The sequence below is a fragment of the Drosophila biarmipes genome, chromosome 2L (assembly GCF_025231255.1).
Source record: "Drosophila biarmipes strain raj3 chromosome 2L, RU_DBia_V1.1, whole genome shotgun sequence".
NCBI lineage: Eukaryota > Metazoa > Arthropoda > Insecta > Diptera > Drosophilidae > Drosophila > Drosophila biarmipes.
This window is the reverse complement of record NC_066612.1, coordinates 8,610,855-8,635,079: the sequence shown is the minus strand read 5'-3', so window position 1 is coordinate 8,635,079 and position 24,225 is coordinate 8,610,855. Positions and strand designations below refer to the sequence as shown.

General features: G+C 43.8%; 7 protein-coding genes across 19 annotated transcripts in view; 4 read left to right on the top strand and 3 right to left on the bottom strand.

Annotated features, from left to right (window-relative positions):
- LOC108032368 (tyrosine-protein phosphatase Lar) overlaps positions 1 to 4,040 on the bottom strand; it is a 124,091-nt gene extending 120,051 nt beyond the window's left edge. For 7 of the 8 annotated variants that reach the window (XM_017106184.3, XM_017106188.3, XM_017106181.3 and 4 more), the window contains exon 1: positions 3,138 to 3,442. The gene's annotated coding sequence lies outside the window, so the exon portion shown is untranslated. Of the gene's footprint in view, positions 1 to 3,137; positions 3,443 to 3,577 lie in introns of those variants that run through there. The other variant, XM_017106182.3, reaches the window with a different exon arrangement.
- Positions 4,041 to 4,214: 174 nt separating this feature from the next.
- Positions 4,215 to 6,390, bottom strand: LOC108032371 (zinc finger protein weckle). Its single transcript, XM_017106192.1, has 3 exons — positions 6,113 to 6,390; positions 4,743 to 6,046; positions 4,215 to 4,680 (listed from the first exon to the last, which is right to left on the bottom strand). The coding sequence occupies exons 1-3, from the start codon at positions 6,317 to 6,319 to the stop codon at positions 4,419 to 4,421; spliced, it is 1,773 nt and encodes a 590-aa protein (XP_016961681.1). The 5' UTR covers positions 6,320 to 6,390; the 3' UTR covers positions 4,215 to 4,418.
- A 292-nt stretch (positions 6,391 to 6,682) lies between these two features.
- Positions 6,683 to 7,877, top strand: LOC108032399 (proliferating cell nuclear antigen 2). Its single transcript, XM_017106220.3, has 2 exons — positions 6,683 to 6,863; positions 7,001 to 7,877. Exons 1-2 carry the CDS (start codon positions 6,756 to 6,758, stop codon positions 7,658 to 7,660), a joined length of 768 nt encoding a protein of 255 aa, XP_016961709.1. The 5' UTR covers positions 6,683 to 6,755; the 3' UTR covers positions 7,661 to 7,877.
- Positions 7,878 to 8,137: 260 nt separating this feature from the next.
- LOC108032809 (E3 ubiquitin-protein ligase Hakai) lies at positions 8,138 to 10,032 on the top strand. The gene is made up of 3 exons (XM_017106822.3): positions 8,138 to 8,633; positions 8,838 to 9,358; positions 9,424 to 10,032. The coding sequence occupies exons 1-3, from the start codon at positions 8,258 to 8,260 to the stop codon at positions 9,898 to 9,900; spliced, it is 1,374 nt and encodes a 457-aa protein (XP_016962311.1). The 5' UTR covers positions 8,138 to 8,257; the 3' UTR covers positions 9,901 to 10,032.
- Positions 10,033 to 10,217: 185 nt separating this feature from the next.
- LOC108032749 (probable phosphomevalonate kinase) lies at positions 10,218 to 12,162 on the top strand. Of its 2 annotated transcripts, XM_017106738.3 has the most exons (3): positions 10,218 to 10,260; positions 10,327 to 10,556; positions 11,210 to 12,162. In XM_017106738.3, exons 2-3 carry the CDS (start codon positions 10,483 to 10,485, stop codon positions 11,703 to 11,705), a joined length of 570 nt encoding a protein of 189 aa, XP_016962227.1. In that variant the 5' UTR covers positions 10,218 to 10,260; positions 10,327 to 10,482; the 3' UTR covers positions 11,706 to 12,162. The 2 variants fall into 2 exon arrangements, with proteins under 2 accessions (XP_016962227.1, XP_016962226.1); XM_017106737.2 differs by having other exon boundaries at positions 10,242 to 10,556.
- On the bottom strand, positions 12,125 to 13,555 carry LOC108032748 (uncharacterized). Its single transcript, XM_017106736.3, has 2 exons — positions 13,287 to 13,555; positions 12,125 to 13,230 (listed from the first exon to the last, which is right to left on the bottom strand). The coding sequence occupies exons 1-2, from the start codon at positions 13,461 to 13,463 to the stop codon at positions 12,253 to 12,255; spliced, it is 1,155 nt and encodes a 384-aa protein (XP_016962225.1). The 5' UTR covers positions 13,464 to 13,555; the 3' UTR covers positions 12,125 to 12,252.
- Positions 13,556 to 14,014: 459 nt separating this feature from the next.
- Positions 14,015 to 24,118, top strand: LOC108032659 (protein spitz). 5 transcript variants are annotated; one of them, XM_017106618.3, is made up of 3 exons: positions 14,015 to 14,152; positions 20,165 to 20,382; positions 22,802 to 24,118. In XM_017106618.3, exon 3 carries the CDS (start codon positions 23,029 to 23,031, stop codon positions 23,734 to 23,736), a length of 708 nt encoding a protein of 235 aa, XP_016962107.1. In that variant the 5' UTR covers positions 14,015 to 14,152; positions 20,165 to 20,382; positions 22,802 to 23,028; the 3' UTR covers positions 23,737 to 24,118. The 5 variants fall into 5 exon arrangements, with proteins under 5 accessions (XP_016962107.1, XP_016962109.1, XP_016962108.1 ...); XM_017106619.3 differs by lacking the exon at positions 14,015 to 14,152 and adding an exon at positions 19,359 to 19,446; XM_050885064.1 differs by lacking the exon at positions 14,015 to 14,152 and adding an exon at positions 19,359 to 19,446 and having other exon boundaries at positions 20,165 to 20,386.
- Positions 24,119 to 24,225: the final 107 nt, after the last annotated feature.

Sequence of the window (24,225 nt, the reverse complement as noted above, 5' to 3'; positions counted from 1 at the left end):
CTTTACAACTTTGCTGGAAGAGTAAAAGCGTATATTGCAGTTGCTGAAAATCATTTATCAGGTTAAAGGACGAGTTTGCTACCCCATAAATGATATATATTTATAATCAGGAGCTCTAATCCAGTTCATCTGAATATATCCGACAGCAAGTCTGTTTAGGCGTAAATATTTAAATACAAAAATTATATTTTTTCGTCGCCTTTAATATAACCAACTACAAGTAAAAAAACAGTAAAATAATGAGCATTTTTGATCAAAATCTGAATTAATCTGAACCAATTTGGGCGCCCAATAATCAACCTGCTCGACCGAATTTCATTCATAGCATCTTATCGCTAAGGTAAACAACTACAACATTTCCCACACGCTCAAAACCATGACACAAAGTTGACCAAAGCTTATCAATGGGCATGTGAAGGCCCTTAAGCCAAGAGGATTATATTTCAGCATTTTGCGTAGGCTGAAGAGCGCCGGGCCAAATAAGTCAACTCATGAACACATAGATAACAAATAAAATTGACTAACGGCCAAGATAAAAAGCTAGATGGCCGCGTTCGGCAAGAGTTATTTCCATTTTATGAGTGTTGATATGGGTCAGAGACTACCGCAAGGCAATTTTTATTGTAGCGCCAGTTGAGCAGTTGACAAGAATAAAGAACATTCAATTTAGATAAGAGTGCACTTTAAAGATTCTGTTTGCAGATGGTGATGTCACCAAACAAATTGGTATATTGTGCTGTTTATACAAAATTTAACTTTAAAGTGAATCGTCACGTTGTTTTAGTAGAAAATATGTTCAACTGGCCAATAAAATATGATATTTGTATAATATGAATTTGATTAAACGTGAGCATAGGTAAAAAAGTTATAAAATTTTTAATTGAAAGATTTATTCAGTCAGTAGTAAATAGGTTTACACATAAAAACAATATGGGTAGTATGTATATAAAAAAGGTTAACAACCAATAGTGTATAAATGTGTATACTTTTTAAATAACTATGTCTATAATATTTAATGTAAATCTAACATAAGATAGTAAGTTGTTTTTACGGTTAACTATTTAATTGGTCAGGTTGACGATTCGATGGGTTAAGCCCGTTAGCTACAATCTAAAATAGACCAATAAACTGGGCACAATAGTTTTATTTCCGAGACATTTAAGAACTGCAATCTTATTTAAACCCATACTGTTAAGGGCTGCAAAACCAAAATAGAAACCCCTCCGAAATCAATTTTCATCCACCCCCGCCTGAGCAAGGATTAAGGGGATGCCTATCCTGGTCATTGGACCCGGAGCCACCCTAAAGGAAAACTGCAAATTTTTCCAAGCAGAATGCATCGCAACCCAAGCAGCCAAGAATTTCCACACCAGGGTGTATCGGGTGTCGTGTGTATTCAGCTAAAATATCTAATTAAAAAGCCGCCTTCGTCAAATAGAAATGAAAAGTCATTTAAGCGGGGAGGAAATGAGCATTTGCAGCAGGGCCGAAGAAAAAATAGCGAACCTATTGATAACGAAAGAAGTGGAGAATCTTCTTAGCCCCCCATTTCCGCAGGGCAAAACAATTTCAATAAGGAAATTCTTACTTTGACAAGCCATTTGGCCCATAATTGCCAACTAATGAGGCTGGCGGGCGAACTTTTAATTTCGGCCCGGCTAAAATGAGTTTGGCGGCGGCGTGAGGCTGTGAGATACTTTAAAAACTTGCCACAGATAGAAGGCGACAGCAGCAACAGCTCGGCGAAGTCCTTTTGGCAATTAACTTGCCGCACATTAAATGATAAAAAGAACGCAGGAATCGAACAAAAAGCGGAGTGGGAGCTGGAAACCTCTTGCACAGAGAAGCACATATAAAAAACCAAACCCAGGACACAGAAGGACAATGAAGTTGAAGGCACAAAGACAAAGCAAAGGCCACAGGCGGGAGTTCAGAGGTTGCAGTTGCAATTTGGGTCAAGCCAAGAAGATAATGCGGTTCGCGGCTTCTCCTCCTCGCTTCTGCCACCGAAACTTTTGTTTGCATCTTCCAGTTCGCTAAAAACTCATGTTCTAATGCCTACTTTCCGTGAGAATTTTCGGTAGTGAGTTCAACCTAATCAACTAGATTTTTGGGCTTATGACTCACAACAAAATGTGCAAATCATCTTCAAGAGTTAAACGTTTATGATGAGTTTATGATGCGCAGAAAAATAATGTTCTTGAGTATCGCAATTCTACAACTATGTATATTCTTTATCAAATTAATTAGATAAATTGGGAAATTTTTGAAAGATTATATAAGTGCATTAATGCCATTTCTAGCTAAAAATATTTAAAATATTTTAGAAGCTATCATTAAAAAATAAATAAAAACATTTAAAAAACCATATACAATGTTTTCCAAATTGCAATGAGGACAGTTTTAACAAATGCAAATCGATTATAATCATCTATAGATATGTAGACATATATTTTATATTCTCACTTTGGTTTTAAAATTGTATGTATATATATATTTATAGAGGCTGTAAGACTATATAGTGATCTACTCTATCTCTGTGTTCTTTCCTATAAGAAACATATTTTCACCCAGTTCCAATTTGACTTAATAGACCAACCAAATTAGATCGAATTAGATTGAATTACCTTTAGCATATTTGGCCTTATACAGTATACATATGTATATATGAAAAACCGGCTTAGATGCCTAGTATTTTGGATTACAAATAGTATTATCCTAACAAACCTTCGGGATTTAGACCTCAGACCCCATGCCAACCCACCTCATAACTCTTTTTACAATATTATTTAATGGAACCCAGCAAAGACGCATTCCCCTTCGCAAACTCCGCCTTATAGGGCCTACAAAACCGGGCCTGCTGCACCGATTTTAGAATGCACTGTTGCGTCGGATTACAGATACTATGCACATTTTTGAGGCAACTTTGGGACTCTGTCTCCGATGGCAAACTTCGAGTTCGCCCACGCCACCTTTCTTAGGACTGGTTTGGCTCTATAAACAACCATCGGTCCACTGCGACCAGCATGACAAGATATCCACGCCGCTGGGCTTGGTCGCGGACACATGTTACACATTTTCATCGATGCAAAGAATAGCTTTAATATGTGGCGGAGTAATTAATGGCAAAAACTTACAACAGAATCGATTTTTTTATTCACACGAACGCTCACACACACGTACACACACACACTGGCAACTGGCGCGTAGTGTGCGTAAAAAAACAAGTGGGAAAAACGCCGACAAAAACTCTCGAAAAACACAGAGCGTTAAAGGTACTGTCACATTTTAAGTACTCGCTGCAACAAAACAATCATGTCGCACATTAAACACTATTCCGAAATATTGAAAAACAACGATTTTTTGGATAAATTCGCGCAGCCAAAGAGAGTTTGGTGTTGTTCTTTCGTGTTGTTCGCGAGCGAACTGATTCCGAAATCCCGAAACCAGGGCTGCGGTGAAAAAAGAACAGCTGTGGAGTCGGAGACCAGGGCTGCACAGGCACTTTCCTTTTCTTTAAACTTTTGGGAACCTTAAATTTATTTTATTTAAATTTCTTCCTTTCGGAATTACTTACACTTTTCATTTGTTTTTTTTTTACTTTAGTTCAGTTATTTTTGTCAGCTGCTGCCTGCTCTTTTGAGTTTCTGCTCTCTTTAGTTACTTGTATTAATATTTAATTTTATGGGCCTTGTTCGTTTTGAAAACTTTCCGTTTCCGACACACAATTTCCACGTTTTAAAGCACAGTTCGGTTATTTAAAATTCATCGGGCGTTTATGGCCATTTAGTGCACTTTGTTTTTATTGGGGGATAAATCGATTTTTTTGATTTTTCGGCTCGTACAGCGGAGTAAAACTGCTACTCCCACAGTTTATGCACTTTGTTTATTGCCCAGACTGGACATTTTTTTTCTTGGGATTATCCTAGGGTGCTTCACACATCTTTAACGTTTTTTGTAGACTGTATTGTGAGTAAGATATTTAAACAATTTTAAACGAAGAGCAGGACACGAGGAAGGCGCACGCTGTCAACTGAACTAAATTCCTTTATACCAGGATTGGACTTAAATGGGGGTGACTTGATTCAGACCCCGAGCCCCACATGGCACATGCGCCAATCGCCGGGTCCGTTTAAACACCATTTTCCCGCTCAGCAAACTACTTCATAAGTAGCTAATTTACATTTTATCCCTATTTAAAACATGTTTAAAGCTTAGAATTTAAAAAAGAATATACAGCTCTGCAAGTCACACCTGTTGCGCTTAAATTTTTTCTAAAACAATCAACTTAACTTTGTATTTAAACAGGGTTTTATATAACATATTATAAGCTTGAAATAAAAACGTATGGTTTCTAAGCAATGGTTATCCAATAAAAATTAAAGTTGAGATACACTATAGCCCTTCAGTTGCCACCTTCAGCGATAGTCAATCATAATGTGGTTATAAATATTGTCTATCGTTGGTATGGTCGATGCTGGGGGATCGGGCTGGGTTATGTTTTCCCCTCCGGTTTGTGACGCCGGTGGTTCAGGCTGAGCATCTTGAGTGGGCGCGGGATTCGAAGCTGGAGTATGGTTGACATTATCCTTAATAGATGATGGCTTGGGCTTTTTACCGAAAGCAAAACAGCCGCTCTGTTTAGTGGCCACCGGCGACAGGTTATCCTTGTTCTTGGTGCTGCAAAGGAAATTCAAAGTTACTTATATGCCTTCATTAAACTAACCTAGTGAGTAGCTCACAATGCCTTGAGCGCTTCCAATTTGGGTATATTTCGGTTATGGGACTTGCCACCGCCCGCCGCCTCCTGGGCGGCCAATTCCTCGGGATGCGACTTCTTCTTGTGCGTGCGGCAGTTGGAGCCGTTGGCGAAGGTGCGATCGCAAAAGTCGCAGGAGTAAGGCTTCAGACCAGTGTGCAGGATGAGGTGGTTCTTCAGCGCCTTGGCCCGCTTGAATTCCCTGCCACAGTAGTCGCACTTGTGCTGCATCTGATCCGTGTGCACCAGCCGATGGCGATTTAGAGTCGTCCTTGAATTCAACTGCATGCCGCACTCCGGGCAGATGTACTTGTGCGGATCGTGCGTCTCCTTGTGGTGTTTCAGCCGATTGGCCGATTTGAAGCACTTCTTGCACACCTCGCACTCGAAGGGGGCATAGTCCGTGTGCTTCAGGACGTGTTCCTTGAGGGCGCTCATCGAGTGCACACCGACGCCGCATTGCTCGCAAATCACAGGCCTAGGTCGCTCATCTAGGTGCATGTACTGCTCGTGCTGCTGGGCGGACGAACTGGTGGCGAACTTTTTGTCGCAATTATTACAGGCGTACTGCTTTCGCTTGCGCAGGGGCACATGGAATTCGATATGCCGCTCCAACTGGTGGTGCAATCGAAACTTCTTAGGGCAATCCGGACATTGCAGTGGTTCTGAGGAGGATTCGGTCTGGCCATGATCCTGCCGCTGGTGACGCTGCAGTGTTTTGGCTGTGGCGTAGGATCGCAAACACTCGCTGCACTGGTGTCGTTTGTCGGAGTCTGAGTCTTTTCCAGCTTTTTCCTGCTTTGGCGAGGAGTCGCTAAAACTGCCACTGGAAGAGTTCTCCCCCTGGATGCCATAGGCATCGCAAAGCTTTTGCAGCACAGCACCTTCATCCAACTCATAGTCCGGATCATGATCTTCACGTTCATCCGGATCTGCGATCTCCTCCAGCGGTTCCTGCTCCTGTTTCTCCTGCTGCCTATCCTCCTTTCCCTTCGGTGTCAGTGGGTTTTCTAGCTCGTAAGCCGACTCCTCTGGTAAAAATTCAAGCTGTTCATCCAGCTTTGGCTTCTTATCCACATAGTGGACTTCCATCAACGTCTCCTCGTCTAGCAGACCAAATTTGGAGCGCAGCTCCTGGAGATTTGGGGTCTCCTGACTGGACGTGCTCTGGAGGATGCAGTAGAGCTTCTGCACACGGGTGATCCGATCCGAGAAGTTCATCAGCGACGTGACCAGCGAGAGGCACTCGTTGCAGATCATCTCCGGCAGTTCCTCACCCCGAGTTATCTGGTAAGGGGAACATACATATAGATCTATAGGTAACAGGCAGAAAGAACTCCAGGGTCCACTCACATTTACCCAGAAGTACTTGCCAATGGCGGTGGCCAGCTCCAAGGAGGATGCCTCGCCGGAGTCCTCGTTCTTGAGGAAAACATTCATGTTGCCCTGCAGGTCGTCCTTGGCGCAAAGGCGGCACCACAGGCGCCAGTCGCTGCTGGGATTCCGGTCCGGATTGAGGTCCGTGGGTGGAGCAAGCTCCTCCAACTGGGCGGCGGCCATCGCGAAGCTCAGCAATTGGTTATAAATAAATGTCCGTGCAGCGTAAACATATTGGACGGCTGGATCCGAACTGGAACTGGAACTGAGTGGATTGGTTCCACTCGAAAGGGGAACCAGAGCTGCTTGTGCTACCAGACCTCCAAACAGTGATTCGGAAAATTATTTAAATTAGCTGGGTGATAGAAAACTTAGGTCTGTGCAAATGTAATATTTTGATTATATTAATGGAATATGAATAAGCAATTTATCAATTTATTTTAAATTAATGTAAAGCTAGACTTGATAATAATTTGATTATTAATTTTAGAGTCCCCCTAATAAGCTTAGCTACCTGTCTGGCAACCTTCTTATTAGACGAACAGCTGATAAACTTCAGAATGTTTATTTACGATTGTGAAATTAACGGGATAATTTAACGATTGTTACATTTTGAAAAATGTTGGAGGCGCGTTTGAGTCCGACTTTGCTTTTAAAAAAGATAATTGATGCTTTAAAAGAGATTATCGCCCAGGGAACGCTGGACTGCAGCGACTCTGGACTGCAGGTGAAATTGAAGTCGGATATATGGCACTCCGCCACTGGGGACTCCCATAAAAAACCCATAAGAACTTTAAACATTTAAAAAATTGTACCTTCCTATCATATTTATTTTACTTAATGCTTAAACTATTAATATTCCAGCTCCAGTCAATGGACAATTCGCATGTGTCACTAGTGGCCCTGAGTCTGCAATCGGATTGTTTCACGAAGTTCCGCTGTGACCGCAATGTCTCCCTCGGATTGGATCTCAAATCGCTGGCCAAGGTGCTCAAGTGCGCCAATAGCGATGATACGGTCACAATCAAAGCCACCGACAAGCCGGACAAGATTCAACTCAGCTTCGAATCGGATGGCAAGGAACGCACGGCGGACTACGAACTGAAGCTACTGAATCTGGACCAGGACCACTTGGGCATCCCAGATACGGACTACGCCTGCGTCGTCCAGTTGCCTTCGATGGAGTTCGCTCGCATTTGCCGGGACATGAGCATGTTTAGTGAGTCCCTGACGATCGCCTGTACCAAGCAGGGCATCAAGTTCTCGGCCAACGGAGATCTGGGTTCGGCCAACATCCAACTGAGCGAGGGCTCCAAAATGGACGTGAGCATCGAGGTGAAGGATCCGTTGACGCAGACCTTCGCCGGGCGTTACCTGAACACCTTTACCAAGGCCACTCCTCTGGCGGATCGCGTGAAGATATGCCTGGCCCCCGAGGTTCCCTTGCTGGTGGAGTACCCCATTGAGGACTTCGGCTACTTACGATACTATCTCGCGCCCAAGGTGGATGATCCCGATTCTTAATTGCTAATTTAAAATAATTAACTTACCTTCTTCTGACAAAATTTGTATAAATACTAAGAACTTATTTCAAAATCTTTCGATTTTGAAAGCCATAAATAGCTATTTTTTTATAAATTGGTTTTTAGCGCCATTTAATTCTAACTGATTTGTAGTTTAAATATTGTTTGCTTAATATGTTATATTTTTAAAATAAATGTTAAGTATTTTTTAAAACAAATTTAAAACTTAATTTGAAAATTTTTTTTAGTAACTTCTGTTTTGAGTTTGTAATGGAGCTAAAAAAATGTTATGATTTTTATAAAACTCTGGCCAACAGCGTACTTTGTTTTTAAGCATTTAATTTTTATAATTTTTTCAAGATTTCTTTGTTTATTTTAGTTTTTAATTGTATTTCGCCAGAGTAGCCATTCGTTCCACTGTGCAGCGTTGCCATATCAGCAGTGTTACTATTTCGCGGCATGGTCACCCCAAACCGTGTAGCTCCCTGCATGGCCATACAAAAGAGTTGACAATCCTGCCCGAACGCAAATGCGGAGCTAAACAAAAACCAAAAAACTCAAGAATCGGCTGAAAAACCCAGGGGATTACGAGTGAGCCATGGACACGGAGGAGGGAAAGCGAGGCCGCGGTCGTGGCCGTGGCACCAGGGCGCGTGGGCGTGGACGGGGCCGTGGACGCGGTCGTGGCAAGAAAATCGACGACAGCAGTATCGCCGATGCCGCCGCAGCCGCAGCCCTGGCAGCCAGCAGTTGTGCAGCCCTGGAGGACAGTCCCGGGCGATTGGAGCCATCCGAGGATTCGGTGATGCAGGACCTGGACAAGGAGGGCGACATGGAGGCGGTCAACGCCCTCGAAGAGCCCACACTGCCGCAGGGCGCACAAGGAACCATCGCAGTGGGCGAGGAGATGACGCCACCGGCGCCGCAGCCACAGGTCCTGCAGCAGGTGCCGCCGCCTGTGCTCAGCCAGACAAGTAAGATTCATTAATATTCCTCCTATGAATTTGGGTGGGCATGGATACGTAGACTAATCCTTGGTTGGTAGAAACAACTATTTAGTCAGATATTAATCAAGGAGCCTGAATTAGGTTTACTTGCAGGTATTGCAGGGAATTTGCCTTAATCGATTCCACGCATTTAAAATTAAATGACTGTAACTAATTACTCGTGTTTTGCAGTTGACATGGAGGCGGACATATCGCAGCTGGAGGCGCCCACCTTCACCACACTATCTCGCGGACCTCCCGAGCCAATGCTGCGCCTGAAGTGGAACCACAAGGTGAGCCTGATCGGCGAGAAGGTGCTCAACCCGATGATCCATTGCTGCGATCAGTGCGACAAGCCGATTCTCGTCTACGGACGCATGATACCCTGCAAGCATGTCTTTTGCCTCAAGTGCGCCCGCGCCGAGCCCATCAAGAGCTGTCCCCGCTGCACGGACAAGGTGCTCCGTGTGGAGCAGAGCGGCCTGGGCACCGTGTTCATGTGCACGCACGGCGGCAGTCGGTACGGGAGCTCCGGCTGCCGCCGAACCTACCTCTCGCAGCGGGACCTGCAGGCGCACATCAACCACAGACATGTGGCGCCGCAGCCGCCACCGTTGAACCAACTGCCACAGCTGCCGTCCATGGCGGAGCAGCCGAAAATGACGGATCTGGGCGGCGTCGGTCTGGGCCTGGAGTTGCACAAGCAGCGCAAGGCGAGTGGTAGCTATGGCTCCTAAACTAAGCTGTCCTGTCTATAAAAACCGCTTGCCCCTTGCAGCTCTCCGAGTCGTCTGTCCCCGTGTCCGTTTCCGCCTCCATTGCCCGCCCCCTATCACGACCACTGACCGGCGTCGGAGGCATCGGTAGCATACCGCCGCCAGGATCCGCAGCTGCCCAAAACGCCATCCACGGCGGCCACTCGACGCTGACGCTGGCCAATTTGGCCAGGATCAACAATGCCAATGCCCAGGACTGTCATCAGGGCAAGGCCTCGCTGCACCACAGCCTCAAGAAGGGTCCGCCCCACCAGTCCGAGTCGGTGGCCGATGCCTCCTACTACAGCAGCGTGCTGGCCTCCTTTGGCAGTGCGGCCGGAGGATCAGCATCGGGTTCGGGCCCACCGGGAGGCGTGTCAGCAAGCGGACAGTCAGCTGCAGCTGGAGGACCAGGGGCCCAGGGTGGTGGCTCCGGCTCCGCAGAGACGTCAGCTGGTGGCTCGGGTGGCAACTGGCAGCAATCGCAATACTACAGATAAGGGGCGAACCAAAACCCACAGGGGCGGCAGGTTTTCACGCAGGCACGGCTTTTAATTAAGTGAACTACATGTATGTTAAGAAGAAAATGATTAAAAGTATTTTACGGGGTAAAAGCAACCCGAAAATTGAAATATCCATGTGTACCTCTATGATTTCGTTAGTTGTCTGTAATCAAAGCTAAATTAAACTATGATTTGATTATATCTTATATTGAGCCTGGCTACCTTCTGGTTTTTAACCATTTTATTGTTTAAATATATCTATCGCTTTTCGAAAAGCCCGCTCGATAGGCCGACAATCGAATGCTTGCGATAACGATAAGCTCTCCAGCTGGCTGCTTCGAAAGTGAAATACAAAAGGTAAACAAAGCGGATTTGAGTCGCCCAATGCAATTGTTGAATGGCAGATTAACATAAGAACAATAGGCCTGGAGCACCGGAGTCAAGTCGCTGGCCGGGTCAAGTTCTACACCTCGTATCTGATGAGCGCTGCGAAGAACTCAGTGAATCGAGGCCAGAAGCAGAAGGCAGCGGCACTGGACACAACACGCGACCCAAAAGTGAAAGTTGGCCTCTAGAAAAATGTTGAAAATCGTACTGATCAGTGGCAAGCGAAAGTGCGGGAAGGACTACATATCCGAGAGGTTGCAGCAGAGGTACCTACCCCAAGTGATCCTATTTATAAAATCCCCAATCCTAAACCCCTTCTTCTTCGAGCTTGTTGCCAAAATTCCCATACAATTGGGTTCAAAACAATAGGTCGCGACCTATTTACAAAAAAAATGTTAGATTAAAAATAAATGTAAATAATGGTCTAATTGTTGAAATCCAATAGCAATGTATACCTACAATATTTTATTAGTTGAAAAAAATATTTTTGTACTTGACCAACATCAATTATTATGTCATTTCATAATTTTATTAATTAAAAAATATTTTTCAAAAATTTTAAATGATATTTTAAATGAGATATAATAATTGTATAATTTAAAAGAAATCTTACTTCAGAAAAAAAATAATTTCCAACTTGAACCACACAATTTTAAGACCCAATTTTAATTGAATATACCATTTATTATAATTTAAAGAATCATTCCATTAAAAATTAATCAGGAAACAAATTCTTTGCTTTTAAATTAAATTAAATTTTAAATGAGTAAAAATTTTAAAACCAAAAAAAAAGTATAAATATTAGTAGATTGTTTTAAATACAAAAAATATTAGTATTAAAAAAAATTAGTATTTTTCTTAAATTTTCTGCACAGTATCCACCATAAAGAGAATAAAATAAAAACCCTTATTTTTCCAGATTGGGTTCCCGCTCGCGGATCGTCCGAATCTCGGAGCCCATCAAGTCGGAGTGGGCCCGCAAGCTGCAGCTCGACCTGGGTGCCCTGCTCAGCGATGGACCCTACAAGGAGAAGTACCGCCGCGACATGATCGTGTGGAGCGACGAGGTGCGGGCCCGGGACTACGGCTACTTCTGCCGCGTGGCCATGGAGGAGGCGCTGGGCCGCCAGCAGACGCCCTACATCCTGGTCAGCGATGTGCGGCGCAAGAACGACATCAAGTGGTTCCGGGAAACGTACGGATCGGAGAGGGTCATCACCCTGCGACTCACCTCCCGTCCGGAGACGAGAAGCGCCCGCGGATGGACCTTCACCACGGGCATCGACGACGTCCCTTCGGAGTGCGATCTAGATGATCTGGCTGAGGGATTTGATGTGGTGCTGGCCAACGATCAGAAACTGGGCCAGGAGGACATTGACCATCTGCTGGACCAGCTGCAGCTACAGTATCAGTGAAGCTTTAACACATTGCTCGAATCAAGGCTTTTGCACCAATGTATTTTTGATATGTCATGTATTCCGGCCCCTGCCAAACCGAAAGTGGTCCTCACAAAGAGCGTAGATAATGCAATTTTAGGTGTGTACTTAAAAGTAAAGGTATGAATACTCTTAGTACTAAACGGAGCTTGTGCAAAGGTTTTAATCAAATCTAGGGATAAAGAAATGTATTTTTCAATGAATATACAACTTGTAAGTCGATGATTTGCAGCTAGTTAGGAAGGATACCTCAAAAACCAATGATATAGCTCTAACAAAAAGTATTTCCAAATATAGCTCATGATTTCATTGGTTTCCGCTAAAATATGAACACACATCGATCAAAAGGTGAAAAATACCTCTTAAAACACTTCATTTACCAACAATTATATAGATAGTTAAATGGAAAGCAAACTAATAAAATGTTTTTATTAAAATATGAATAATAAATGTATGGGTTTGTGAAAATGCATGATGATTTGGTGGGTTTAGGTGGGCATAAGGCAATTTTTGCTACTAAACTGGGTTAGTAAATGGGTCCATTTAGTCCCTCGCCGCCGGAGATTAGCCTCAGTTGGTCGTTGAAGTTCTGGGCCGGAGCCATCTGCGTCTTTCTAAGGTCCTTCTCCACAGAGCGCGAACGCAGATGCGGCTTATTCTTAACACAACTGAGTGGTGTGCGCTTCTGGGCGGACAGCGGCGTGCTATTTGTCTTGGGTGCGATGGAACCACCACCCACTGGTGACTCCTCCTCCTGGTCTACGTAAATCTTTGGCTTGTTGGCCCTGGCAGGCTTGCGCGGTGGCACCCTTCGCTTGTGACCCAAGCGGACGCGCTCCAGATGTTTGTTGGCCGGCACGGCCGATGGCTGCTCCTCGCCAGCCGCGAAGGAGGCCACGCTGCTGCCAGTGCTGAGGTTCAGGGTGAGGGTTTCCAAAATGTGCTCCAGCATCTGGGCCTCGCGAGCCTCCTCCTCCTCGTCGTCGCAAAAGATGATGGGTGTGCGGTCGACGCCCAGGCTGGGCGAACGCGGATCACAGTGGAGCTGCTGCTGCTGTGCGGGAGGCGGCGTGGCCATCTTCTCCTGGTGCTGCAGCAGCATATCCTCGCAGGGCAGGGTCTCCTCCTCGTCGTAGGGCAGGGAGACTATCTCCAGAGAGCTATTGTTGTGGGGAGCAAAGGGCGGCGTGCCGAAGCTATCGCAGCTCTCCTCCAAGTCGACTTGAGGGGAAGAGGGAGGAGTGACGGGCACAACTGCTGTTTGGGCCGAACCCACCCTGGTGTCCACAAAGAGATCGGCGAAGGTGTCGTCCAGGTTGAGGGAGCGAACCTCGTCGAGGACCAGGGGAGTGCGATTGAGTTGCGGCGAACGGGGATCGTTGAGGGAGAAGCCCTTGAGCAAGCGTTTTCGCAGCACGGTGAAGGCATTCTCACTGGAGGCCACCTGCTGCTCCTCCTGTTCCACGGCACGTGCTCGCGACACCTGCGATCCGGTCTGCAAAAACTACCACTCCTTTTGTTACAAACCCATTAAAACAACTTGAACTCTCAGCTACTCACATTTAGGGGAGTGCGACAGCCGTTTGGAGACCGAGGATCGAGTAAAGCGTTGTTTTGCTCCCTAATCGGCGTGGTCATCTCCACATTTTCCTGCTTTTCGCTGGCCATTCGCATTTTGTTGAGTGTCGGCGTATCCGGCAGATATTCGCCCTCCATTTTGGTTACCTTTGCTCCCATTTTATTTCGTTTATCTGACCGCTTTCACGACTTTTCACTCAATGCCTCGCTGCGAAATAAAATTCGTTGCCGCGCATTTGTTTTGAAATGGCGTCGCGTGGAGTTGCCAGATCAGCAAATGCCCACTGGAAGGCTGGACTGGGGGCTGTGCTGGCAACGCCCGACTAGCTGTTTTCAAGCCAAATCTAGCTGTGCTGAGGAACAGGATTTCGTTACTATCTATTTTAAGGTTTTTGATATTTCGTAAAACCATCCTTGTACGTAAAATGTATTTAGTTACATTTTTTTTTTAATTTTTGTATTTACTGTTCTATATGATATGATCTACGAAAGAAGCTATTTCCTGAGCCTAAGTTTTCAACTCATACAGAAAATAAAGTTACTTTTGTTGAAAGAATGAATACAAACCATCAGCCAAATTGTAAAATACATCAAGTGGAAAGTGTATTTTGACTAACATCTAAAATTATTTAGACTAAGGTAAATTTTAAGTAAAAGAAAATGCGATATTTCCGACCCTTTACAACACTTCTCATTCTGCGATAGTGTCATCTCTAGCTCTGCCGCGTGATCTGGCAACATTTCCATTTTAAGACGCGACCCAGCGATTTGTACGTTTTTAATTTTCCGAAAAGAAAATGGCATGAAAACCGGCCAGAAAAGTGCAACGAACGTAGCTACAACCCAAAGTAAGTTTCCAAGGAAAAGCCGAGAAGACTCCGTAAAATGAATCATAAAAGCGTAGCCACCATTAATGCGCGTGTGTGTGTGAGCTAAAAACTAGTGACTGTGTACTGGCGATGAATAAAAGGGGAAATGAAGACAGGAAACATGGTTTTTTTTTGTACTCCAGAAAACTAATTTTATTTAATTTACGCAGTAGCTGTACTAAATAGGCGTGTTTGTGCATGCGTGTGTGTGTGGGCGCCGCAAGCAGCAGTAAATTCTCCTGTGTGTATATGTGTTTTTTTTTTACTATGGCCGTCTCCTTTGCACACACACTGGCGCACATACAGTTGCGCCTTTGCTTTTTTTGCCGACATTTTTTTATTGTTTAATTTTTCAACGCTTCAGTTGAAAATTAAACGTTTTGGCCGGTTCGCCATCAATGTAGGTTAGTACGCTGAAAATGCGTTATAAAATTGGGCTATTGTTTTATTTGCCAATTGTAGCGCAAAAAGTAAACAAATTGTATATACACAAGCGCCAGAGCGCATGTCGTGCAGACTTTCTCTCTTGCTCCAAATCGCCCGAGTGTGGGTGTGCGTGTCTGTGTGAGAGTACACGCTGAAAACAACCGAAATTCATTCATTGCTCATTTCCGAGAAAAAAAACTACACACGCTATATTCGTCGCCATCTGCAATTGCACGGCGGCTTGCGTAGGATATAAATATGTGTATATGTGGGTACACCCGTTGGACTCGTTGCAATTGTGCAACATGTTAATAGTTTCCAGGGGCAGCTGGGCGTGGCAGGTGCAAGAGACTCGACCCCGCCCCCTCTTTCACTCCACTCCGACTCCATTCCCACTCGCTTCCATTTCTATTTACAGAAACTTCTTCCCATTTCCAGCCGCATTCCAGAGTTCAACATTCTTGCTCTTCCCGTCGTTTGATTGCCGTCATTGGCCGCGTTTTTCACACATTCCACGAGCGGTCTTAACACACTCACACCGTTACACTTGTCTATGGTGGCTTTCGCACACTATTGATTTCAATCAACTTTGTAAGCCCGCTCTCTGTCGCTCTTGCGGCGTTGTGCCGTGCTCTCTCCCCCTCTCTCGTGCTCATTTGTCAATTAAGCACCGCGTCCGTTTGTCGGCTCATCACCAATTCATACAGACGCACTCGTCCGCTGCATTCGTGTGGGTAAATTCCATTTCCTGTTTATAATATTGCGGCACACCCCCTCCTTCCGCCGCCTTCTTCCAGGCTCTTCCAAAACGCATGGCGTCTTGTCTGTCTGCCGCACAGCGGAGACCCAAACCAGCCGGCTCTCTCCCTTTCCCCTCTCATTCCGCTGCTCTCTCGGAGGCTGCACAATGGATCGATCGCTACTGATCATTCTTAAAAATGCATTTGAATTTGAATGTTGTTAAATTTGAAAACTTTAACGGCATAAAAATCAGTATTTAATGTGTAGCAAATATCTTCAATCCAATTTTTAAACTAAGTCAATACAATTAAAAAGAACTTAACTTCACACTTCACACACATTTGGCCAAAAAACAAGCTCTTCCAAAAAAAGACGACTTTTAAACTTAGAATTGATCTAAATAATATAATAGGTGAAGAAATATTATGTTACAGTATTCTCAAATCATAAGATATGCTATTTCTCGGTCCACTTTTTTTGAGTAAGCACTGTAGGAGCGATTTGTTCACCCTCGCTAAACGGATTTCCGTCTACTTTCGCTCTCCGCTCCCTATCTTCCGTCCACGATCATCAACGAATTTCGGTTTCGTTGCATTTCACTTTTCGCAACCACTGTGCCTTTGGCCGCTGCTTAGGAACGACGCGGAATCGGAACACGCTCTCATTCCATTCCCAATTTCGAATTCCCGGCCTGATCCGGCTGTCACTGCTCTTCTTGTTGTTGTTGTTGTTGGTAGCGGCAGCGGTGAGTAGTACAGTACGTGCCACTTCCTTTACATTCAGAAAAATAAAAATTGCTCGCAAGCATACACGTGCATACATACAAACATACACCTAAAGCATACATAAAGAGACGTTCCAGACAGACAGACAGACAAACATTGGAAGAGCGGGTGATGGGGGAGGGGGAGCGGTTTGGTTGGCGTCTGCGCCGTTTGTTGTTGCTTTTATGCTGCCCGTGCTTCGTACATACTTATGTACTTATTGTTCTTGTACAGTTGCAAAGGCACTCACTCACATTCGTATGCACATGTGTGTATGGAGTCAAAACAGTGAAAACGAGTTTGATGTCTGGCAACACTGTCGTCGAGTGCATATCCCCCCACCAGCTCCCCCGCCCACCAAGCGCCCGCTTATTAGAAGAGAAATACAGCAGAGCGTTGTTGTTGATTTTACGTAAGAAGGCCGTCGAACTCAACTCAGCATAGAAAACGGAGAGAGCGGTTGGGAGCGGGCGAGGCGAGGCAAGGCGAGAGAGCAAAAGAGAGAGTGTACATGCAAATAAAATGCGAATGCGAATGGGAGTGTGTGTGTCTAATGATTACCGTTACTATTTGCATGTTGTCTAGTCAGACGTCTCGCGACCCAGACTGAGCGACCCACCAGGCGATTGGCGAAAAATTCTTCGTCATGACCTTTTATTGTCATCGTTTTGGCCAGACATGCCTACGAACTGATGTACAATGTTCAATACAGTCGTAAGCCAGTAATGTTGCTTATCGATTTTCAGTAAAACTGCCTTCGAATCGTACTCCTAATGAGCGTACAAATGTATTCAACGATGGCGTTCAAGATATTAGCAATAACAAGAATGCACTGAGAAAAATAAACCGGATTTGAGTATAAAGCAAATCGGCATTTCTGATTAAGTGACCTCGAAAGGGATTTCCAAAGAAGCGATTGACAATACTGCATAGACAAAAAATAAGATAAATTTGATGATTTACGATATCAGCATTTCAGTTTATGAAATCAAATTTATAACGAAATTACATTTATTTAAAAGCGATTTAGAGATAAAGCTCAATACTTAATGGAAATCTCTGCTTTTATAATAGAAAATCCCAATGTAAGGCATATTTTTGTCTAATTTAGAAACAAGAGAAACATTTTAACTTGCAAATTTACCACCAAGCTGCCTGAACATTGTGTGAGGGAAACCCTACGTACTGCATTGCTAATTCCCTGACCACAGCTGTACCCTTGCCATTCAGTTGCGTGCAGTTCTGCATTTCTGTCGGCTGTGGTTCAATGTCCTAAACCGCACACAACAAGTGCAACAATTGTAACATCAACAAAAGGAACAGAGCACCGCAAAAGGGGCAAGAAGGTGGTGGTGCCAAAGCAGCACACAACTTGATGGGGGAATAATGCACAAGTGCAGCGGAGAAGCGACTAAGATGGCAAAACGGAACGAGGGCAGGTCCTAGGGCAATCCATTAACATTTCGCCCATTCCCTCCGATCCCATCCCATCCCCCATCACGGTCGTCATCGTCATCGCCATCGTGTCATCATTCTCCGGGCATTGTACAGTTGGACCTGTGACATCGAGTCCCGCTGGATGGTTGTGGAACCAAGTCGATTGATTGACCAAATCCCTCCCCAGTCAACCTGCCATTCGGTGACTCTTGGTTTCCTTCTCGTTTCTGATGCATTCCTCCGACATCCGTGAGCTGTTGTAACCCAGAAAACGTTGTGCCAGGTTGTTGCTGTTCGTTGTGTCGCTTGTGACGTCAATTGGCTTTGGAATGGTGTCGGCGTCCCACATTGCGGACCGACTACTACCCACCGGAAACGAATGGTTGTTTTGCTTTTGTATGCATACAGAAAGTTTGTGCATATGCAGCCGAACTTCCATAAGTCGAATCACATCACATGTATTTGGAGTGGAATATGTGACTTTTTAGGAAACAGTCAACATTTTGTGCAAAACTTTCGGAACTGACAAGGATTTCGGTCCCTAGATTAAAATAACTTATTCTGGGAATGTTTTTTTGTATAAGAAGTTTTCTTTCAAAATTGGGTAAGATTAAGAACGTTACTCTATAGCTTTAGTATCTTTAGGATGATCTGAACTCCAAAGACTTCAAATACATTAGATTTGAAGAAAATTTGTTAGATATGATCCAAAAATTGTTTGAAAAAACATTAAAAAATTCTTATTTAAACGTTCATTATTTTTAATCCATCAGTCTATGTTTGTGGTATGTCTGATTTTAAGAGGGCGTTAAATTTCCCAAAATTGAATTCTCATTGGGTCTGGCAACGACAACGGCCGACCAACTTTAGCGGGGCTTTATTTTTGGCGCGCTTCTCGAGCGGCACGAAAGAAATTTCCCGAGGAAGAGGAATGGAATGTTGTTTACTTGCGCGCCTGCGCATCCTCAGCCTTCGGCCAGTTCCATGAAATCTGCAGTTGGCTTGAACTCGTCTGGGCTTCATCCTGTTCGTCCCGTTTGGCCGGCTACCTGCCCCGCCCTTGCGCCCGCACACCGGCCCCTCTCGCGGCGGTTTTTGCACCGCCGCCCTGCGTCGCTTCTTGTTTGTGTGCTTTTCGCTCCGCCAAACTGAGACTGGCGGCGTCGGCGGCGTCGTGTCAATAACATGTTGATCCTACATCGTGCGAAATCTTCTGGCAACACCAAAACAAACAAAAAACAAAACACGATATTTACGTTTGGTTGAATTGAAGCGCATAAGGGATACCCATTATAGTGCTAGTTCCAAGAAAGTTAACTTGGTAAGCTTTTTAACACCAGTGCTCGGTAGGGTTAATGTTTCGTGAAGGTAATACAGTGTTGGAAACTGCTCTTTAAGCATGATCCCTTAGAAATGTTATAGAACAAATTATTTTACTTTTTTCGTTGTATTCAATGTTAGAAACTTTTATAGATTCCGACAACTATTCCCAATATGTATAACATTTGTAAACATTTGCTGTGAAAATGGAACTCCTACCTAGAAAAACTATTTATTTAAATAATTCGAGGTATAATTTGTTTTCCAACACTTGATATACCCTATTAATTTCCCGAGTAACGGGTACGAAACTACATACAACATGGGCCCCTAAACCGCTCGCCGCATTGTTGTTATTATGCCGCATTTTCAGTGGAGAGCCGCTGCTCTCGTTCTCTCTTCGGAGCTACGCAGCGAGAGAGCGTGTCTCCGCTGCTCTTTTGCAGCACAAACACGTCCATCTTGAGAACCAATTTTGTTGTTGTTCGGCATTCGGTTTTGGAATCTTTTGCGGTGCGGTTGTGTCTCTTCATGTGCGCGGCGACTTTCGTCCGCGCTTTGCACAAAACTTGTTTGAATTTAAATGTAAACAGTTGTTAAGTTTGTGAAAACAAAATAAGTGATTGGCGGTTAAATCCGCTTGGTCGTTATAAATGCAAAGAAAACAGTTTTTCAACGCCTATCGCGCTATCTTCCATTTTCCACATCTTCTGCGTCTTTTCTGCCTCGACTGTGCTTGTGTTGGTGTGATATATTTCGTGTTTGGCTATTAAGGCTTCTTGCGAAGCGTCGCATAAAGAATTTTTTCTCTATTTTCTGGGCTTTTTTTTTTGTTTGGTTATTGAATATGGTCCGCGCCCCGTTTCGTTTGTCGCTTGTGCAAAATTCTTAGAATTCCTCGCAACATTCCCGCGCACACACACACGCACACACCTTTAGTTCATACATACATAATTTATTCCCGTGAAAGGCATGGAGTAAGAGCGAGATGGGTAGAAGAGAAAAAGAGAGGGAGCGCGAGCTGGAGTGTATACGCAACACACCTCAAAAGGTTGCTGTCTCCGCTAAATGTGCCTGCTCTCACGCCTGTTTGCTCTCTCTCTCTCTCTCTCTCGCTCATAATATAAAACTTGTAGGACTTGTTTTTTGAGCTTTTTTGCAAAAACATAACCGGTACATTCTTCTTTTTTCTTTTTCAAATTGCAAGCTGAGAAAAGAGAGAGCGAGCTGTGTGTTGTTCCTGTATTGGAATTTGTTGTTTTACTTTTTACCATATTTTTCACACACTCTGCTTTTCTTACAGTTTTCTAAACACACACACATACAGAAACGAGAAGAGCCAACGAACTCGTGCAGCGACGCCCAAGAATGAAAGAGAGCAAAGCAACATGAAAATTACAGCAACAGCAACAACAGCAGCAACAACAACAACGACAACTGGCTTGCCGAAGAAGTTGTAAAAGACGCAGAAGAAGAAGCAGCCACAACAGTATTTTTATTAGCGGGTGTTGTTGTTGTCATGTATGTATGCACACTTTTTGTTGTCCCCACACTAATGTAGTTGAGTTTTACTGTTGTTGTTCTTGTTGTAATTATTGTGGTTCTTGTATGTTGCTGTTGTTGTTATTGTGTTTGTTGGCTCATTTCCACATCATTTAAATTCACTGAAAGATCATCGAACCCGCTTCAATTGCTTTTGCCAAAGGAAAATAAAAGGCAAAAGCATTCTACAAAGTGCCGCCACTGATCTTGACCTACACGCTCACAAGTTCAACGCATTTTATATGGCTATTCAACTTGAGTTTTGCGCACATTACCTTACTTCCACTTCCTCTCGCACACCAACACATGTCACACTCGTATTCGTGTACATAAGAGCGGCGGCGGATTTAATTTTTATAACGGAAATTTTAATAAGCTGCTCCGCCGCCGAGAGTGAGCGAGAAGGAGAAGGGGAGAGAGTGCAATTGTTAACCGTAAAGGCGTTCTAATACATACATAAATAAGTCCCCCACGCCCATCCCAATAACAGTTTTTGCGTTTGCTATTTCACAGTGGGCGCTCGAAATGTTGAACTAAAAAAAATCCGAAGGTTTTACCTATATTAGTGAACCTTTTTTTTTTTAATAATTATTTTTTAATAAGAGGTTTAATTTATTTACCTTTGGCTATAGTTTTCATGTTTAAAAAACATATTTTGGAAAATGTATTTTTATATACGTTTGAATTTTTAATAATCCCGCAGAGGATCTTAATTTCATCTACCTCGGCATTTGTTCTTCGAGTGCATTTCCTTATCAACTCGAATTCCAGAACTTGAACCATGGAAAAATAAAAACAAATTTGGCGTCAAATTGCCAAAGGCTGGCGCCAAATTGATGTTTACATTTTTATTATAATAATAATTTAGGGTGCATTGGTTTTTGCCCGTGTCGCCAAATTTCTGTGTTGTTCTTCGATGTTGTATGGTATGCCTGTTGATTTTTATTATTATCGCGTAGAAATGTACGAAAATTGCTCCATTCACTCGCGCCCCGTCGCCAGCCATTCATGTCAATTCATATTTGTGTATTATCGCCGGCCTCATCCTCATCATCATCAGCTCATCGTCGTCATGATCAGCATCATTATCATCGTGTTGTTGTAGTCGTCGTTGTCGCATTTATTTCGTACTTTTTTCATATTTGTTTATTGTGCCGTGGCTGCAAAAAAGAAAAGTACAGACTCAAAGCCCGTGGCCGTGAGAACGTTGGCAAAAGACTCGAGAATGAAGACGAGTCTCAATTTGAATCTGAATCTCGGCTCTCGCATCGAATCGAAGCAGGAGAATTGTGTCATTCTTCAAAGTGGTTGTGAAATGTTTGCCTTTTTATGCCTATTCATATCACAGCCAGCTTTGAGGAGCGACGCGATGCTCAAGACAAAAAATTACAAAAGAAATCATAGAAATTAATATACAAAAATGAATTCCATCTGATAAATAAAAGTAAAAATATTTGGATAATAAAAGAAAATTATTTAAATCGTACACGAGGAAAAATGTGTAGAATTATAACTAAAAACGCGGTTGCAAACAAGTGTATAATTTTGTTTATATCATCATGCTCATAAAAAAATCTAAATTGAAAATTTCTAAGTCCCGCAGTCAGATATCCTAAAACCTGAATCAATAAACTATATTGGCGCATTCATGCTGGGCTCACAAAGTGGTTGTGAAATGCATTTCCGCGTTTCCCGGGCATATCACAGCCAGCTTTGATGAGCTTAGCGTAATGTATCGTACATCCAATCATGATAATACTTCCCCCGCCACATAATTCATCCGCCCAAAAAACATATTTGTCATGAAACATGTTGTCGTCCACCTGAGATCTTTAATTATAGTGCAATCGGAATGAACAGGGGTGACGAACGGAGATCAAAATTTGGAATTGGACTGACGGAGGAGAAGTGCATGGCACAACCCCGAAAAATGGCTTAACTTGGATGTCCATCTGTGAACTAGGGCTCTAGTTACCTACTAACCCCCCACTCATAAATATTTACCAAAACGATTCTTCGTCCGAACGATGTTGATTATCTAAGCCTCATCAAGTGGTTGTGATATGGATACCCAACGCATATCACAGCCAGCTTTGATGAGCTAGGATAATCAACGGGAGACAACGTAAATGGAATTTGAAGTTGGATAAAGTGAATTGGTTGTGCAAAATAAAAATAGAAACGAAATTTGGAAATCTCTGTAAAATTTGCAGACTGTAACATAATGGTTCATAGACATACACAGAATTTTTTAATCTAATACTTTTATATGTATATTTATTATTTAATGCAGTTTGATTTTTTCCCCTTTTGTTCAGTACACAGTTTTAGAGTTAAATACCCCTGAGTTGGAGCTTGGATAATACTTGCCACTAATGCTGTTTTATCTTTCTCACAGATACACACAACTCCTCTAACTCAACGTTTACGTTGCACCAGCAGCATACATATGTAGAGACAACGAATTCCAAAGAGATCTGACGACGCCCTTGTAGCGGACAACGAATATTCTAATTTATTTATATTGTGATAGTTACTAGTTTTAGTATTTGTAAGCTTTTAAACAACCAAACGTTGCAAGCCAAAAACGAGAGAGAGAGAGCAGATATCCAAAAAGCCACTGAAATGCATTCCAAAATGAGTGGACAACATGGGATGGCCATCCCAGCCCTGCTGTTGATCGGCAGCCTGGCATATCTGCCGTACATCGAGGCCTGCTCCAGCCGCACTGTGCCCAAGCCGCGCTCCTCGGTCTCATCATCGATGTCCGGCACAGCTTTGCCTCCCTCCCAGACGACAAGTAGCACCACAATGCGCCCCACCACCACGACCACGCCCAGGCCGAATATAACATTCCCCATTTACAAGTGTCCGGAGAACTACGATGCCTTCTACTGCCTGAACGATGCCCATTGCTTTGCCATCAAGGTTGGCGAGGATCCGCTCTACAGCTGCGAGTGCGCCATTGGTTTTATGGGACAGCGGTGCGAGTACAAGGAGATCGATAGTACCTATCTGCCCAGAAGGCCGCGTCCCATGTTGGAGAAGGCGAGCATTGCCAGCGGTGCCATGTGCGCCCTGGTCTTCATGCTGTTTGTCTGTCTGGCCTTCTACTTGCGCTTCGAACAGCGGGCCAACAAGAAGGCCTACGAGTTGAAGCAGGAGCTGGAGCAGGAGTACGAGGATGATGACGGGCAGTGCGAGTGTTGCCGGAATCAGTGCTGTGCGGATGAGGATGAGCAGCCGGTCATTGTGGAGCGCAGGCTTCCCTATCACATGCGGCTGGAGCACGCCCTGATGTCCTTCGCCATTCGACGCAGCACCAAGCTGTGAGGAGAGCGAAATATACAGGGAGTCCAAAAATCGAATATGCCTTGCCCATCACAAACTTCACACTGGGCTTTAGTCGGTAGTTGATAATACTGATAATACCATTTACTGAATGCTAAATGTGTACTCAAGAACTGTCCACTCAAACCTACCTAGAGATCTTCACCCAGAAAACTGGTTAAAACGCTAGCCAGCCAGCCTTGTATTACCCCAATTGACTATGAATTTTAAAACCTTACGCCTAGCTATTTATTATTATTGCTAACTGATATGCGTATCACACACACAACGCGAAACACGCGCCAAGTATTATTTATTGCGAGAGAGATTTAAGAAAAAATGATATGGATTTTCTAAATAAACATAAGAAACCGCACCATGCAAATCCACGAGTTATTTAATTGAAATATTCCGGAAATGGAGCTTTTGTTTTCGGAGGGTTTCACTAGCTCAAATTTATTAGGGACACCTGCTATCAATTATGCGGCCTCC